Consider the following 19,613-nt stretch of genomic DNA (forward strand, 5'->3'; position numbering starts at 1 on the left):
TGTCCGTCCTTCTGAAGCGTTGGCACAGAGAGGCGAAACTGGAAGTGGCGAATTAAAGAGAGAGAGATGAGGGCAGCTGGAGAGATTTCCCTAATAAATGTTTAATCAAAACAGGATTAAAGGCGCGCATGCAAGTAAGAATGTTTGCACACGAAGGCTGTTGTTTGTCTGTAGAGATTTTCATGATTGTATCTATTATCACTACAACAAGTATGTTAGGGGACAAAATATACAGTTTTCTTGCTAAGAGCTGGATGAGAGGAGGGAAAACCAGTTAAATATGAACCAGCAGCAGCAACGGGAGTTAGCTTAGCACCGAAACTTCAAATTGACCAATTAGCATGTTCGTTGGAATATTTCTTTATTCCATGTAAAACAGAACAGCAGAAGTGAGTCTAAAAATAGAATGGGAAATGAGCTAGCATTCAGCATTTCTAGTTCCCTTTTAGGACCAAATACGCAAGTAACATCCATTCTTTCAATGCTTTAACAAGCTAAATGTGGCTGAAAAAGCTGCTCTGAACATTCGGTTCAGCAGAGGAGTTACGCTGCACCTGTGGCATAGGTACACATTTCAAACATACGTCCTAAGGGCTTCGAAAAGCTCGCCAAAGGCTACAGATCGTCCCACTGGACGGTTTTAGGAAATGTGACAACTGGAAAAGAAATGGAGAACACTATTGCTACAATATTTAGTTATTTAAATATAAAAAAGAGACATGTTCTGTTTTTATTCACAGTAATTATGAATTAAATGAACTGCCGGTATATTTTAACTTGGGATTTCTTTGCTACAGCTATTTTGTTTTATCATGTAGAAAAACTGAGACTTTTCCTTGAATTAATGAATAATTGCGTAGTTAAACCTCTAGGGAAACAGGTGTGTCTTTTTATATAATGTTAGTATTAGGCAACACTGTAGTTTCACTGGGCTACAATATAAAAAAACCTAAAGATAAAAAACTTACTTCAACTTACAGCTGAACCGTTTCTGAGTCTTAAAAGAGAAATTATTCCAAAACTTTGATCTAATAAAGTTTAGACTGAGAAATGTTTTGGTGTTGTTTCAAATGCAGGCTGACAGGATGCACAGCACCGCAGTCTTGAAACTATCAAGTGAAGAAACTGTGATATAAATAGTGCCTCATGCTTGATTGAACGCTGAACACTTCCTCCAGCGGTGGGAACACTGAGAGCCTGGTACGACTGACGCGAGACGAGTTTGACTCAGCGCTTTGACAGACTGAGAAGAGATGTGACAGAGACAGAAAGTTCTCAGAGGTGAGAAAGTATTTTCAGGATGGAAACGCTGGTGAGAAGATTTTATCTGCCTGCACAAAGCGCGCAGACATCTGCACGGCGAGGGTTAGTCCCTCTTTGACTCTGTGTTGTGTCTGTGAGTGACACTGGTTTGTGAGGCTTCAGGTACTCACCGGGTCCTTGCTCCTGCGTGTAGCTGGGCGAGTGGTTGCTGTGGGTGTGCAGAGATTGCGCCCTCTGCTGGCGGGCCGAGTCGCAGGTCTGGTTGGGGTGCCAGGCCTGTTTGCAGTGGTAGCAAAACTCCGCGCCGCAGCCTTCTCTGCGACAAACCAGCCGGGGACAGCTGGCACAGCCCGAGGCGATGACGGCGAACCTGAGAGGAACAGACGGAGGAGGGACGTTCAAACAAATGAGTCAAATGACAAAGTCAGAAAAGTTTTGAGGCCCTAATTGGAAAATAATAACGCTCAAGGCGGTGTTAAGAAGCTCAAACTGATTAAATGGGTTGCTGGTGCTGTTGATCCCACTGAGAATTAATGTCCCAAAATGCTGGGCCATATGTTTGAGTCTGAGCAATTCCCCCACATACCATCCACACCTATAACTGAACAGCCATGCATAACCTGCAGAGCACAAAATCTGCAAAAACACAACATTAATACTGCAAGCCACACTTATCCCTTCGCACACCCATCCACACTTTAAGCTCTTTATCTGTCGCTCACAACAACACATTGAGGTTTATTTGGGGTACAGGATGTTACTCAATGACGCTTCAACTTTTGCAGACTGCTCACAACATCTCTTCGTGCTATCTGTGAACATAGAAAACTTGGTGCTAAACTTTGCTAAAAAAAGAATTACAGTGTGTTTTACAGTCAGCAGTAACAAGTGCTAAATGTGGCCATTGTAACACGTCACATGCGGTTTGTGCTCTTTCTGTCTCTTTCTGATGTGACAAACAAAAACGGGGACTCTGACTGAGAGACACTGCACACATAAGAGTCTGTTTGACACTAATTTAAACCATTAGGCTTTAATAAAGAATACTCCTGATTAGCAACTGAGGTCATAAACGGGTAGAAAGGGGATAAAAAAAACCTTAAAGAATCACACTTTTTGCAACACAAGTAGTCGCCCCCTGCTGGCCATTGAAAGCAGTGCAGATTTAACTGTCACAGAATCGCCATCAGGCTTTTCAATACAGTCCGAGGTCTTGATGCGCGAGCCATTGGTGCATTTTATTTTTGCAAAGATGATTTTATGTCTTATTGATCTAATTTAAATCTAATCTCTTAACAAAAAGAGCTTAACTTTTGCCTTTATTCTGAAATATTTAAATTGAAGTTGGCAGAAAAATCAAGCTGCAATTTCGCAGCGGCGACTAATGGACACATTACGTAGCCTAAAAGCCCTCTGTAGACTGAGAGGAGAGAGAAGATTTGATCAATAGAGCAATCACTTACTAACATCACTGAGAGAGAAGGGAAAAAAGATGGGATGAGGTCAATCGATACGGATTTCACAAAGTACGATAGTGAGAATAGAGACAGAGAGCAGCAGAGTGCTAACTGGGAATATACAGCTGTATTGGAGTAATGACACAAATGTGTTTCGCAGTAAGGCGGTCAGATTGGGAAACCAGCCGTTGCTTTGCGCTAATCAAGATCGGAACTTGAGGTAGAAATAAACCTCCTAACTTCTACAGCACAGTGCAGAAAACTTAAACCACTCTTCATTTCTTTATATCTTGCTAAGAAAAATGGGAAAGATGGTACAGAGATGAATCAAAATGTGAATACATGAATGGAAATACAGTATATGAGGCAAATTTTTCAGCCCAGCTCTTGTGCAGTTTGGCACACCTCAGCCTTTTCTCTCTGTTCCTTCCCTTTCCTTAAGAATGGCTTCCTAACAGCTAACCTCCCCGAACATCATATTAACTGAATAGTGAGATATATCACTCAGATGCTGTGTCGTTTTTTAGACCTGCTACTTCTTCTTTTTTACACCACTTGTCTAGTTTCCTCAAATTTCTTAAGGACACACTGCACACCCTGCTGAGATATGCCTACTTTTCAGCCAACAGCACCTCATTGGTCCAAAAATACTATTTTATGCCTGTCAGACTGTTTTTTTTGGCATTTTATATAGATTCAACTAAGGAAATTATAACATATTTTTCTTTTTGTTGAGTTTTGGGCCTTTTTTGTATTTGAATGATTCATCGATTAGTTTTAAGGAAGCTTAAGAATCATAAAACATTCCTCTAAAAACAGTCAAGTACAAGGATTGGACTGAAAATGAGTGAAAAAGTAGCCAATGTACAAAGAAATACTTTGATAAACTTTCAGAAAACCTGGAGAATTGTTATTCAAGACCACTTCAACACTTTATTCTAACTTAACCTTTCCCTTTTTTATGTAATGACGGTTAAGCAGCACACGTTTAAGGAAATAATGTTAAATATAGCCAAAGCACGGCACGTTGGAGATGATGAGGACGGAAATGAAAGAAGAGTGAGATACTGAGATAGGAGCGAGCGTCAGTCACAGGAGAAATCACAAAGGATGGCTGTCATAAAAGACTGTCAAACAGAGAAGAGAAACATGTTGGGGGAGTGCAAACAAAAGCAAGCAGGGATTTTAAAATAATTCCCTCCCTGAGAAAAACAAAGGTTCTGCCACTTTTCCGCATGGTAGCTGTGCTTTTACGTCCCTCTATCAAGAAGAGGAAGAACGTGGAAGAAGCGATAATGCGACAAACTTGTAATTGTTTTGGCATGCCTCCAACACGCCAACTTCAGCGTGTCCCTCGTTACCACCTCTGCAAGCGGTGTGACAGGCCTGCTCTCAGGACTGAATAAATTAGCAGATATCTGAGCCGACAACAGCTCGCTTCCCCGGACAAGATCAGACAAGAAGTGGCATTTCTGCAGAACCGCAGAGACACTTCAGCCTGCATCTGTTGAGACGTCGGCAACGCTTCCATCTCCAAAACATTTATCCACAAAGATTATTCAGAGTTCATCTATAACAATAGTGCAATATCTTAAAAACTACCCACATTGATTTCATGCTGGTCCCTTAACTGGCTTAATGTTTAAACAAGTGCATAAACTTTGGATCTAAATGATGCAAATAAAAACACAGACATGCTGATTTTGCATTTCTTTCAGTAGCATCAGGACTCTGGTTCGAGGTCTCCTAAACAGCAGCAGAACAGCAGAGAATCACATGAGTAATAAACAAGCTCGATTTGTTTACATTTTTTATAACTCAGTCTAGTTGCTGCATGAAAAACCCCCATTTGTCCTCCACTGGGAACCTTCCTACCACTTCTATAATTTTCCTGTGTATTTTCAGTGGTCATACACAGAGACGTGTTTCCAGGAAGACAAACAGTCCAGAAACAAAGACCTGCTTTCACCTAAGTGCTACTGCTAGCAAGTATTTACAAGGACAAAATATTCCAGTTTGGAAATTTTTTTTTTTTCAGGCAACGTGATGAAACTGGGAAACGATTCCTGTAGAACCAACAGGTGGATGGTGGGGCGGTGGTGGAGTTTAAACAGCAGGCAGCAATGCAGGCAGGGGGAAGGATCGCCAAATTGGAGGGGTGTGATGTAATGTTATGTACTTGAATTGCATTGCAGCGATTTTCTAGTCTCACTGGCCATTCAAAAGGCTTTAACCGTACACTCGCACAGCTCTTGAAATACGTCATCTAGCTCACACCCACAGACTGTTTGAAATCAACATGCAAGTGTTCGGACTGTGGGAGGAAGTACCAGGAGGAAACCCACGTAGGCTCAGCAAGAATGTGCAAACTCCACAAGGAAAGGCCTGGAGGTTTGAGCTAGGAATTGTCTTCCTGTAATGCAACAGTGCTAACCGCTGTGCCGGCCCAGAGGTGTGTTTTGATATTTGATGTGAGGAGAGTGAGTGTGTTCAAAGCTATGCCGCTTGAGTTGACTGCTTGAACTAGCTTTAGACTTGCTCACATTAGTGAAGGAAGTAAGGTTGCTCGCTTATTTGCAGGGGTCACCACAGCAGATGGACGCATGTTTACATTTGGCACTTCCAGACAGCACGCTCCTATTTATCCAGGCTTGTATCCGGCACCAGGAGTATACTCTCCTCCCAGGGAACTTTCACGTGTAAGGGAAGTGTATTAACCTGCACACCACAGACCCATTGCAACAGGCTAAAATTGCAGTGGCAAGTTACTTTGTTGCCTATCAGTACATGAAAGGCACATGTACAGAGGTTACATGAACTCTGGATGATAAACTACATTTTGGCACTAGATTACAAAAGAAAGGCGTTGTGCGGATTTTTTTTAGTAACTTGAGGCTTGTGATTTTTCATAAAATGAGAAATATTAACCTTATGATGGCGCTACAGTAGAAGGCAGAGCATCACCAAAGCTTTTGAACACAGCGAGCGTGTGTGCACGGCCTATAAAGCGTTTCTTTTTACAAGTAATTTGTCCTCGGGTAAACATCTCGTGCTTTAACTGCTAAATACAGCACAAGTCTAAACCTGTCCTTGACTCAAACAAGCCTACAAAACTGCTCTTTTTCTGGCTAACTCTGGACAGGCTGTGGCACAAAGTGCAATTTCATTTATGGGACAGATGCCACGCCAGCGCCGTCTTTTTATTGGTGTATTCTGATGCAGCGCAGTCAGCGAATCAGGACTCATGTTTCCAGGGTGGAAAATGGTTGGGTGGGGTTGGGGGGAAACCACAGACAGAATGGGACAAAAATAAGTAAAACAAAAAGGAGACGTGAGATAGGTTAAAGGGGGCATGTAAGATCACGAGCTGAGATGTAAATCTGTAATAACACATGACGGAAACAGAGGAAGAGAGGGAGGAGAAGCGGGGGAGTCATAGGAGTGCTAACATGCTGAAAGGAAACGTGCTCAGACACTCCTATCAGTGTTCGGCTTCAATGGGAACCACCTGGGAGTGAAACCCTTAACCACACACGCAGACACATGCACAGCAGGAACCGGGATAAACCGACACCAGCATGAAGTCATGGCTCATCAGTCTGACTCACACAGATACACGAAAAACACGAGTGTTCGTTACATCTCAGTCCGAGACGAAGGCACAGAAATTCAGTCCGGCGACTATGTATTGATCGGTTTAATTAAGTCCCAACTCCTGTTACCCTTGGCAACGCTCCTTTTATGCCGCATCGATAGTCACCATGGCAACTGACAGCCAGGGACAGTCTTTGTTCTCACTGGATGCTGAGGTCTGACAATCAGACGGGTCGGGACCTCATTGGCCAGATAAGAAGAGCGGGTCAGAGGTATCCCACTGTGATATGACGGTTATTTAAAAATAAAAAAGATTCACTCAAAACCACAGACTGTGTGTAACAGACGGGTGTAGCCACCATGACATCACCCACTGATTTTAAAGCTTCAACATCAGCATTATAGTCACCCCCATCTTGGAGTTTATTAACCGGACCTGACACTGGAGGATGGATCCGCCTAAGAAAGGAAAGCGTACCCGGCTTTGTAAATGGGACCATCATTTTTTAAATTAACATCGCACCATGCTTATAAGGGCTTCAGACCATAAACCTATCAGGAAAGTGTTTACACAGGTCACAGATCGAGTGAGAAGTAGGGTTATTTTTCAAGAGACTTCAGCACAGCATGCTTTCTTGTTCTTATTGTGCAGGTTTAAGTCACTTCCTCGTTGCAACCACTTTTCACACGGTCTGTGGATGGCACCCACACAAAACTCCTACATTTCCCAAATAAGCCTTTAAGTCACTAATGATGACTAAAAGCATACCTAGAATTCAAGCTAAAATGTTAAAACTGTGACAAAACAATTTCCCTGTGAGGATTATTAAAGTTCCCCTGATACCTGATGCTTATCTGTGTTATGATATTTTGAGGTTTTTAGCTTTTCCATCACCTCAGGACAACAGCGTCTTTCAAGATTGTGCGATAGGCTTAAAAACACAGTAATCATCTGGTGTTTTTCTCTGTAACTCCCGGCTTCATCGCGAAGCTCATCACACAAACAGACTGAAAGCAGTAAAGACTGGTCTGCCCACATTAGGGCAGCAGAGCAAGCTGCACACGCGACACTCGCACATCTTATAAACAGTCATCTATTTATATGCCATTCCTCCTGAGGTAAACATCTGGCTCCTTCGCTGCTAAATATACCACTGTTTCCCCGCGCTAACGAGAAAAGTTTGTCTCAAACATCTGCCTCCCGCAGCCAAAAGCGTCACTGATGAGAGCTGCGAGACAGAAGATATTAAAAGATGTTAAATCAGTGCTCCATTAAAGCTGCCGAAACACTTCAGAGGAGAGGAGAAATTCAGGGTAGGCTTATAATTTCTCTACTGATACTCCTTCCTGTTACACGCTGTCATCTGATGCACTTTCATTTGCAAGTATTGATCAGTGCAGTTAGTTTTACTACCTTAATAGTTCAGAAAGACAAAAGGGAAAAATCCCCTCTAGCCCAAGAGAAGAGCGAAAGTGAAAGCTCTTTTTTTTTTTCCTTTGTTGGTCTTCTAACCACAATGGTGACATTTACCAGCATTTTACTCACCTGCAGGGGGGTGAGGGAGGTTGTGAAAGTGTTAGCTGCAAACAACTGTCCCTTTTGACGAGGGTAACGGTGCATAATTTACACAATCCACACTGATTATTTGTTCACTTGTCACTTAGACCGTTAACTCCGATCAAATGTCCAATAGAGAAAAAGATAAGATAGAAAAACCAGGTCACATTTACATAACTTTCCCTGAAGACATAAACTCTCTCACACACACACGGTGCCCATTCTCAGTTATAAACACTCGATTAACAGCTACGTTCAAGAACTTCACACTTTTTTTTTTGACCGTTTTCGGTTGACGCCTCGTCTCCAGTGAGCAACAGTCTGAAACTGCCTTTATCTCTCAGGTGTGTGTTTGCATGTGTGTGTGTGTGTGGGTGTGCGCTGCTTTCTCCCCTCTCTCCAGCCCTGCTTGTTTGTGGTGAATAACAATTTGATCTCGTCTGATGTAAAGAAGAGGCTGAGTCACTGCTGCCGTCAGACAGCGGACTGTCCCTGTAAATATGTAGGTCAGCAGCAGTCGACCTCTCCTTTAGTGATACTGGTAATACACACACACACACACACACTTTGGTTTTGGTTTATTTTTACCAGCAAACTGGACTAAATTACGTCTGTCCCAACCTCCGTTAGCTCCTGCTGTTCTTTTTTCCACCAGGGCAGGCCAAAGTGTTCTGTCACAGCTGTCTGCATCCAGAGATACTAACAGGTCTATGCAGGTCTTCTACAGGAGACATCAGCCTCTCCTTTACTTTCAGAGACACAGTTTGAACAGGTTAAGCTAACAGGAGAGGCATGTTTCAAACAGACCCAGAGGGAGCCAGGAGACTCATTAAAGAGCTCTGCTTAAAAAGACATTTGCAATATCGATCAAAAAATGCCCGTTGAGGTTCATTTACATCCCCATAGAGAGTAAAACCATCCCACTCATGGATTCAGGCTCAGAGTTGAGCAAACAAGGTGCTTTGAAAACCTGAAGTGGTGAAGATGTGACAGCAGAGCTGTGACACGATATAATTATAAAGCAATTAATTCCCCACAAAGCAGCGGTGTTTCATTTGGCTGATAAAACTTTCCTTGAATATTTATTATAACCAGAGGGTGATTCATACACGTTTTCTGCTTTCTTAGCTTTTATAAAGTTCCCCAAGTTTGAGTTAAAATGTGTTATTCTGCATTTATGGTCCTCACAGGTTTTTATCTCATATTCTAATAATTTCCTGTCTGGGCAAAAGTAAAATCATGCTGAGCTGAAAGGCACAATGTGTGGCTGCCAGCAATCATGGATCTGCTTCCTGCACCAGCACAGATGAGCTATAGATTTACTAAAGTAAATAACATCAGTGTGTAATGGTCATGAGGTCATTCCTGACTGTAAAAGTAAAGCAAACAGAGCGTAATGAGAAGAGAAAGGGTGAAAATGAGTTCATTATCCTTTTAAACGCCACAAAGATTGATTTTAAAGATAAATGTTATCCCAGCTTTGTAATACATACAATTACATTACATATAAATGTAAGAAACAGCCAGTGAACTGACTGATTTCATGATGAACGCACAATATATATATATTTATAATAGTCTACAAGTGCTTGATAATATAATCCACCACATACTGCTCTAAAAGCTGCAAAGTCTGGATGAAAGTGCATGCAACTGCTTAAAATCTACTTTTAAAAAATTGGAAAAAGAAGTTTACATATGCCATTAATCCTTGATTATTTTACCTCTTTGAAACAATGCTATACTTGAACTTTATGCATGTAAACACACAGATTATGTGCATTTGCAAACTAAAAAAGGACATTAAAAAAGTATTAATCGTAGCACGAGATGCCTCATCGTTACAAATGTAATATTTCTGCCTTCAAAAGAATAAACTCGTTTTATATAAATGACTCATGACTCCCATGCACGGCTGTACTTTCACAGCCCACAGACTTTCTAAAGCTACTGAAATGAATACAAGAGTGAAAATACTGCATTTTGTTTTTAGATTGTGCCAAATCTTCATTTATTGGGACAAAAATCAGTAACTAATAAACAAAAACCAAAGAGAAACAAATGCACATAAAGGCCCATATAATCAGAGATTTATATAGCTTTGGCTTCCCTCTGTAACAATACCTGTGTTACTATACAAAACCAAAGCAGAAGAATATCACTGAAAATCTGCGTTCTGTCTTCCCACATACACAGACACGCACTCACGCACACAAACACAAACACAATGAATCACTCCTGCTTTCTATGATGAAACAAACGCCTCTCATTTGTTCCAGAAACCTAACCAGAGCAACGACGCTACCTCTAAACCCATCTGACGCTCCCCTCCTCTGACCACAGGGCCACCTCTCAGGCCTCTGACCCACTTACAGCTTCTCCTCTACTTTGAAATTTGAGCCCTCGCTCTGCGTCTTTCCTTCTCCCTCAAACTGGTCGGCTCAAAGCAGTTCCTGTTTAGTTTAACCCAGACAGAAAACTGACGTGAAATCTGAAGTAACACCCTTTATCTGAAATTGCAGAAGAAAGAGTGAGCAAATAACGTTTAACAGTAACCGACTGGGCAATCTCGCACGTCAGCTGTTGGCCGGTAATTATAGCGGAAATCCTTTCGTTGGAGATGCTAACGTACTAATATTTATGTATGCTTATCTGATGACTTCTTCATTCAAAACCAGACGTTAACTTGAAACTCCCTAAGTTTCGTTATGCTTCCAGCTTTGGAGAAACTGATCTTCAATTTATTCTCTTTCAGATATAAAATGACTTCTGGCATTACTCAAGCACCTTCACCAGTAAACTGAAGTGCCTCTGGCTTCACTACATTTTCACTTTGAGTCTCACTCACAGCCTCGTAGTCTAGTTTCTCTTTCTCACTCTGACTTTGTTTGTTTTTTATAAATTACGCAATGTGAATTCCCCCAAAGGCCGCACAGACTTTACCACAAACGGACCAGGGCTCTAAAGCTTGATTTGTATAATCGCCTTAATCCCCCAATCAGATAACTTGATAATATTACATAAACAGGAAGACGGAAACAAAGCTGAAACTGAAGCCGGAATTTCACCTTACTGTAACTGCTCAGTCTAACCATTAGAAGAGTCATTCATTCATTCAGTGCTATAAATGTTGGTTTTCCAACCCATTTTTCTTTCCACTGGTATCAGAGATATACGCATGGTATCCTTTGCCATCTGTGCTGCCACACTCCGGGTTATCACAGTAGTGCTTTACATCTCATACTCCCATTTCCTAACATTAAAAACACTATTATGTCATTAAGAAATCCATTTGAACGCAAAACTCAGCTTCTTCTCATCCTAACCAAGTAGATTTTAGTGCCTAAACATAACAGTACAGCGAGTACAAACGATACTTGTGTGCAAAGTGGAAAAAAGTCCCAAACTAGATGCAAATTGTGGTCTCCGGGTTGACAAAGTTGGGTGTTATGTTATTGCCACTCCTCCGGTTTTACAATGTGGACTTTATTCTGTCAAAAGGGACCGTTATATGTGGGCTGCAGACAGTGACAGCAAAAAACAAGTCATGCATATCTGTAGGACAGTAGTATTTGACTGCCTGGCAGGAGAACGTGGTGCATTTTACTATAAAGGATGGCACAGTGACCCACAATGACATATAGCTGAAAAAATACCATGACTGAGCGATTAGTTGAGGGACAGAGCATTAATGGTAACCACTTACTAATAAGTGAAAACTGTGGTTGTTAATTTGTTGGTTTTTGATTCCCAGTTTAAAGATCCCTGCTTCTTTATGACTGTACAAATATTTTGGGTTTTTGCTTATTCAAGAGAGAAAATAGGCCACTTAACTATGTCACCAATTTTCTGATATTTTTTCCGTCTACGACAAGAACATAGAGCTCATGAAGTGAAAGAGGCAGGAAACTGGTGATAATATCACATGAACAGTCAAACAAAAGCACCCAGAAGTGGAACCAAGCAGCAGCATCAGAGCAAAAATGCAGATTTTATCAGTGAGACGGGGCTGAAAACACAATTTGCAGGCTCTTACCCGCAGTCGGGCGCCGGGCACCATCGGCAATCCGGATCAGAAGCGAGGCACCTCCTCAGTAGGAATTCCTCATACTTCTCCATCAGGGCCGCATCATCCAAGATGTCGGCCACCTGCCGCGGGGCCAGCCTCTCGGCACACTCGGGGCAGCTGAGCTGGACTCGGCTCTCTGTGATTTCAATGCGGAGGTACTGGCGCAGGCAGCAGAGGCAGGATCGGTGGCTGCAGCCCAGCAGCTCGGGGAGCTGGTCAGCAGGCTGACGCACCAGGCACAGGGGACACTCCAGGAGATTGGTCTCCCCGGAGGAAGCGCCTCCACCCAGAGACGGCTGGCTGGAGGAGAGTGGCTTTGAGGGGGTGCCGGAGGCTGCATCCTGGGGGGTCGTGGCGGTTGTGGCCGTGGTGGTTGTGGTGGGGTTAGCAGCAGCTGCAGCAGCTGCAGAACTCAAGGCGGAAGGATGCAGCTGTTGTTGCGTGTGGTGATGATGAGATAAAGGGGTGGCCGCTCCTCCTTTGGGGGCCCTGGTTCCCCGAGAGCTCCGTTTACCGTGGAAGAGGCTGTGGAAGGAGATGCGGCCCGGGCGCTTGCCTGGCGCACGGCACTTAGGGTTGGGAACGCCACTAACTGAGGAGTGAGGTGACTCTGAGTCCTTTTCTGATCCCATTTTTCCTCGAAGAGACAGACAGGGTCGGTTATTGTCCCCTTGTACCGAGGGACTCTGAACTACTCAAACACACACTCTATCAGACACACAAGGGTGGATTTGTCCACTTGTGAAGCCAAACTGGAATGCAAATGCTACTCCGGTTTGAGGCTGAGAAACTTGAGAAACAGTCTCCCTCCTCTTTTTTGTTTGATTGGAAACAAAACCTTATCAGCAAAACAGAGACTGAGATAACAGATAACCACAACAGAATATGAAAAGTGAAAAAAAAAATCCACTTAGATTCCCACAGTACTTTTCAAACTTGGCAGTCAAAGCACTCGCGAAGAGAAAAAAGCCTCCAGCCTTTCATCTTTTAGGCAGATGTTAAGGTCCGACTTTAGTGTGACTCTCAAAAGATTAATGTCAGTTTCAATCAATTGCTCTCCAACAAAAACAGACAGGGCAAAAAAAAAGATAAGAGAAGAATCCAGGGAGCCTGACTCAGTCCAAATGTTGAAATAATTCCTCCGTTTTCATCCGATTCTCTTGAGCTGTATTCAGAGCGTCTCCTCCGTTCACCCTCCTCTGCTTCTTGTTGAGCACCGGCTTCTCTGAACGCTCTTTTTCTGTCAGGAAGAAGAGAGCAGGAAGTTAGTACAAAGAGCATGCTCAGTATGACACACACCTCTCTTCCCCCCCCCCCCCCCCCCCCGTCTCTGTGACTCTGCTTTGCTCTTCCTGGGTTTCGATCTGATCATTAACTCCTTAGATAATCTGAACCGAGTATCTATCTGTGCTAATTACATTTAAACCCACAAACACACACACGCACATTAATGAAATCAAATGTTTTTCTGTATGTGTTAAGTAACCATAATTGAGAGGTTAAACAGGACACATCTGGATGAGTTAAGCCACCAATTAAATCCATGACATCATCATCCAGCCCGGCCAATGGTGTGTCCTTGTGAAACCAGTCTCTCTATCGCTCTCCATCACGCTGAGCATCGCAAGCTCTTCCTCCACTTCACACTGCGCTGCTAGTGCCGTTGCCATGGCAATGCTCACTATGAGCGAGGCAAACAGCGACCCACTCTGTGGCTCTGGCACTTATGTACGCACACACAGAAACACACACGCAGCTGAGCATGAACTGCTAAATGGATTCACATCGAGACACATGTGATTGCGCGTGGGCACACACACGCACACACACTCAAAAGATGTTTTTTAGCTGTAATGCAGGTACAAATACACGTTGAAACACGTATGCATTCAGACTACACACAGGCACACATAAACAAGTAAATTTTTCCTATTGTCTAAAGACATATACAAACACACACACACTCATACTTAAACATCAGATATGAAAAAGCATGGACTCACATGTTCAGTCTTGTAAAACAACAACACACACACACACACTATAAATGAAAAATGATAATAACGCATGCACACAAACACGCAGAGTAGTAATGTAACTGCAGTATATACCAACACACAGGTAAACAGTTTTACACCCAATAAAATCCAACACAAAGATTGGCAAACTGGAGGGTTGAGAAATGAAAGCAGAATGGAAGTGATTACACGTGAAGTTCCTCTAGTGGCCACTTGAGGCATCTAAAAACGAATTAATTCCCCGTGACTCCCGTGATCGATGCGGAAACAAACATGTTTACGGCCTTTTTGGGCTCTAAGACTAGATTCTTCCTTCATAATAACGGTGAATTTCTTTTAAACACAGCCAATTAAAATGTGTTCAGGCTTAAAATTAGTGGCACGGCTGCCTTGACCGACAGACAGAGAATCCCTCCTCTTCTGGATTGATTCAGGTCGCAGGAGTTTGTAATGGTAGCTATACCTCTCGTTTACACTGAGCTTGGAAAAATTGGATTTAAATACTTTTCTGTCTATAAACAGAACGAGTGACAAAAACTCTCTGATTTCTCTGGAACTTTTTTAAAATAGATCTTTTTATTAGCATTTTGTTCATGTAGAAAAAAGAAAACATATTGCAAGTAACAGGTCTAGTGTCCTTGGATCAACAGACAATACGTTTTTTTGCAATACTAAAGTCCGTTGACATCGATAACAATCTAGTAACTAGCAAAACAGCTTCTGACGATGTCTGCTGAGCCTGAATTCCCAACAGGAAAAAGAAAACCGGTACATTTTAAAGGGCTGTATTTATCTATCTGCAACGACCATCGCATTTCTCATCATGTATGATGTGCTGTTTTGTTATGTAGTTCTCTGACTTAGATTTTTTATTTCTTTTTTTGCACATAGGTGAAAAAAAACCCTCTGATTTGCACTCATATAGTTTATAAAATCAGCTTGCTAAACAACCTCGCTAGCATTAGGTGGTAACTTAGCACTTCACTGTCTTAAATATTATCACTTCCAGCTCTTCTGGCACTGAGCAAAATGTTAATACTGAGGTTTCCAAAAAAAACGTGAGCTGTCATGATGGGTATTTCCATCTTTTGCGTACAGTCTATGGAAAACACAGATATGCAAACTCATAAAACTCCCCACAAGCCTATTAAAGAAACACAACATGTACACAATGTCACACTCAAACCCGTAAATGAACATACACTAGCTCACAATCTAATCACCTATATGTCTGAATAACTGCCGCAACCTTAAACGTGATAATTATGTTCAAGGCGCACACACACACAAGTGAGCATACACCACCATCTGAATACACCCATTGTAATTATGTTCTCACTACAATTGCAGGCTGTGTGAGCTTGGATGTGTTATCACGTTGCAGATTTATTTGTGTGTTTCTACGCGTTTCTCTGTAACTACTAAAAGCTCCTGGAAGCTCTCCATGAGCTCCATGGAGCTGGGCATGGTTGGAAATGTCATGTGGCATTAGAGATAATGGAACAGACAATAAAGTGAATTAAAAAGACTCAGGAAGCACGGTCACACTTCCTCCTCAGCAGTGCAGACATTTATTGGTTTTCTCTCTGTTATCAGCAAATGGCTGACCGGCATCTCTGATTGCCTTAGCGTTAACAAATGTGATTATGAACACCAGTTTATAAGCTTTTAACACACACATAGACCCATGCACACACGCTTACATGCACTATATGTTGACCCAGTAAACATCACACCGTTCAGGATATTGAAACCTGTGGTTCTCTGTGGGAAGAGTGTGACGCAGGAGTCACGTGAGCAGCAGATAAGCTGATCAATCACAGCTCAGCAGACTGGCTGAGGGACGTGTCTGTGGAGCTGCTCCTCCGGGCTAAGCTGAAAGGTCTGATCCCAGAGTTTCCAGGTCATAAGCAAAACACAACTGATTATACGGGCCTGTATTGTATCTGCATTTTAAATGCAAAAGGCTATTTAAAAAAAAAACAAAATCATTTAAATATGTTTTGTTAAAGATATAAACAATTCTAAAGTTTAGTGGTTACATTTTATAGTCAAAACAGATCAAATGTTAATGATTATTATTAGACGTGGCGTGGACTTTCTGATACTGGCACGCATGACCGACACAGACTGAAGGTGAACCTCAGCAGTTTTGCAAACCTCTTACATATTTTTTCTTGTAAAGAAACTTATATAGTCAAACAGTCTGACCAACAGCTCGGAGCATCAACCAATCAGCTTCCTAGCTCTCTTATTCTGGCTCAGGACACTTTAGGAAAAGAGATCCTGAATCTCTGTTTCCAAGTTAAGTAAAGGTAAAAAAATCTGACTCCAAGAGTAAACTGTTAACAGAGAGTTGGAGGTCACATGTATGCCAGGCTTTTACAAAAATGTCCACATACATGTAATGAAAGTGATGAAATAACTGATAATTATGGTGTAAATGCTTAAGTGTTACAAGAGTTGAAAACCTTTTAAATATTCAATGTTTCTACAAATTTGCAGTGCACATTCATTCAGTCACAGAGTGGATACAGTGGTGCTAAAACACTGTTTTATTTATTTAGATGACTTCCTCATAATCTGTTACTGCAGCTGTTATACTGGTTTTATATTTAGGGAAATAAAACGGTACTATAAGATAGGTTAAGGTCAATGAGTGTCCTTGTTCAAATCCAGTACTAAAATATGTAAAAAATACAGGTGTGCATTAACCAGTGGACTGTGGAGGCTTTAACGGTAAATAACTGAGAAAGTCAAATGTAAACTGTCATGGTGGGAGTTTTTTGAATAACAAACAAGGAATAAAACAATAAAATGAGAAACTAGCTATGAAGTTATCAAACCGGTAAATGTCTGCAGAGCTTTATAGTTCAAAGCATGAACTATAAAGAAAAAAAAACTTACATGGTAATGGAAAAGGAAAGAAAAGGTCGGTTTCAAAGTGCATATGAGGGATTCATTTGATTTCCTTCAGTATGTTTGGACATTGGAGCTATTTTAAGCCTTCTCTGCAGCAAGTGCATTCATTATCAACGAAACCATAACCTTCACAGTAACTTTCAGTTCCACAGCCAATCTGATGATTCACTGTGATTCTCTCAAACACTGAAGAAAAACACTCCTCAGACATTTTTCCAAGAAATGAAAAATAAAGTCTGGCCAGCTTTATTGTAGACAAAGTAAACCTCCATGTCCAGATGACGAAACAGGTGCGGAAACCAATTTTTGGTTTAATCTGATATGATCTGAACTGGCCTCGCCTGTCAGCACCAATCACTCTGAGAGCAGTCACTATAAAAGCCTAAATGTCACGCACTGTTGTTTTATCAAAGGAAGAAACAATGCAACAAGAAGCACACACGTTCGGCCAGAAGAATTACCTCAAAAACCAAATTCTAACAAACTGCAAGCTGCAGGAAGAGGAGGAAAATACTTCTGAGCTGTAGTCAGAAACCAAAACCAAAGGAGGATATCTACTATCAAAGTACATCATTAAACTTTTATGTGCATTTTTAACACATACCTACACGCAGTGTGCTAACAAAAATAAATATCTGCTGAAAGCGAGCATGGCGGTTCATCACTCGCCATCTTCTCTGGGTCAAACTGGGTCTTTGTGGAGATGTGTATAAAAAGCCAGCAGTTTCTAAATATACACCCCCAGCAGCTCTGCGTGTAAGAGCCCTCTCCTCTGCGGCAGCCTGAGCTTCACACGCTGTTTTTTTTCCTCTAAATGTGTGTTTTCATCCTCCAATGCAGGGTTCCCATTTGGCCCAGTGATCAGGGCTGCTGGAACTGGAATCAAACTGGTTAAAGTTTTATCATGCGCCTGCTCAGTGATGCTGTCATCATTATCAGATGTTTTTGATGAGAACGCACAGACACCCACTATCTGGTTTTCCTTTCTTTTCTTTTCTTTTTTTAGGAGATTCTCCAGAACTGATAAAGATTGTGTCATGGTCTGTGGAATGCGTGATGCTCGGGTAGCCACACCCCCGGGCTGGGCCATCACTAGCACACCTGCTCTCCATCCCGGTGATTACACGGAGAGCCACTTAATCCGGCGCTGACGGATGCTCCACGCCAGTCCGTAGTCATCCCCACAGTGGTAACCAGACTTCCACGAAAAGTGTGCATTCTCTTCTGCTTGGAACTTTGTTTAACCTGCCTACTTCTGTCCAGATTTCTACTCGGCGTCTGCTACCTGCCTGTCCTCCGGCTCAACTGGATCTCGCGGCGCTCACCTGGCCCACTCGCCATTTCACGGACTTCCTGCCCCCACGGACTGCCACACTTCCCTCCCGAGCTCCCACGGTTCCGTTCTATCGTAAGCCCCTACTCTAACTCAGTCCTGATATGTTCTCCCCGCTTCCTGGCTCCCTAGTAATCATCTCCCCTTTCTATTGCAGCCCCCCGCCGTCCCGATCCTGGCTTCCTCGTGTCTTTGTTTCCCCGGATTTTTAGTTTCTGTTTTGCTCTCTACTTTCCCCGGGTCGCCTTTCGTTGTTTTAATAAAGTGTCTTTTTGTTAGCTTGGAGTCTGCGCCTGGATCCTTTCGTGCCCGCGCACCACGGCGCATGACAGATTGTTTCACCTCTCAAAGGAGGAAACAACAAAGATTTCTTCATCTTGTGTCAAATCTCTTTATCTATTTGCTTCTTTGCGGAATTATCAATAACTGAAGACTGGTCTCCAAGATTTTTAAAATGGGCAATCAGAAAATTCCTACCTAAACAAACCACTTCAAAATTTGCTTGTAAGTTATAAAGATTTCAAACACACCTCCTGCCTCTATAAACAGACTTTAGGGGAGCGCCCTGCCTTCAAACAACACGATAACCGCAATAAAATGCAACATTCAAACAGCGAGAAAACGAAAACGATTCTGTTGAGAGGTACGAAGAAAGAACAATGTGTCACAAACTTGTTTGTTTGTAAAGTAACGCCTAGATTATCCTCTAATGCAGACGTGGACACGGATGGCTGGAGACACCGCAACGCAGCGCTCGTTCCTGTTATACTCTTAAAGATTGCTGCCTGGGGTGCGTGTGCACTTGTTGCATTTTTTATGCAAAGTCTCTGCTTACGAGCCTGCATGGTTTTCGTGCCCTCCCCCCCAGCAGGCAGGCACAACTTATACTATAAAATCTATAATTATAACATTTTCTATTTATAATATTCTATTAGGCGACACAGTTACATATTAGGGATTGAGGAATGTGCATTTATTCTCATTTAAATTTCACACAATTTTGGCTTCCACAGATTATTAAAACAGGATAATTGAGATAAAGCGATCACTTGTTGTTCTCCTAAATCACTTCCCAATAATGCGTTATTACTTCATTTTTTTGGCACAGACGGTAGAGTCGGGTGTTTTCCAGTCGGCAGGTTGGCGTTATGATTGGTCTTGTCGATAAGTCTTTGGGAAAGTTAGTAAACCCCAATCTGCCCCCAATGCATCCATCAGAGTGACTGAGTGTGTGTGAAAGTTCAATAGCGTTTAAAGGAACAGAAAGTGTATTTGTGTGTGTTTGCAGTGCTTTGAGGCACCATGTATTTGGTTATTTACAGTTACACTTAACAAAACAGTGCTCCTTTTCTTCTAATTGTGTTAAACAATTACAGAATTAGAAAATAATGATTATAAT

General features: G+C 42.1%; 1 protein-coding gene across 1 annotated transcript in view; it reads right to left on the bottom strand.

The window, feature by feature from the left end:
• rnf19b (ring finger protein 19B) overlaps positions 1-19,613 on the bottom strand; it is a 42,295-nt gene that overhangs the window by 9,185 nt on the left and 13,497 nt on the right. Inside the window, exons 2-3 of the mRNA XM_004572698.5 lie at positions 11,909-13,181; positions 1,434-1,633 (exon numbers count right to left, since the gene is read on the bottom strand). Of these exons, the coding sequence (XP_004572755.1) occupies positions 1,434-1,633; positions 11,909-12,573 (865 nt within the window). The 5' untranslated portion in view covers positions 12,574-13,181. The remainder of the gene's footprint in view (positions 1-1,433; positions 1,634-11,908; positions 13,182-19,613) is intronic.

This window comes from Maylandia zebra, linkage group LG22 (genome assembly GCF_041146795.1).
Source record: "Maylandia zebra isolate NMK-2024a linkage group LG22, Mzebra_GT3a, whole genome shotgun sequence".
Taxonomy (NCBI): Eukaryota; Metazoa; Chordata; class Actinopteri; order Cichliformes; family Cichlidae; genus Maylandia; species Maylandia zebra.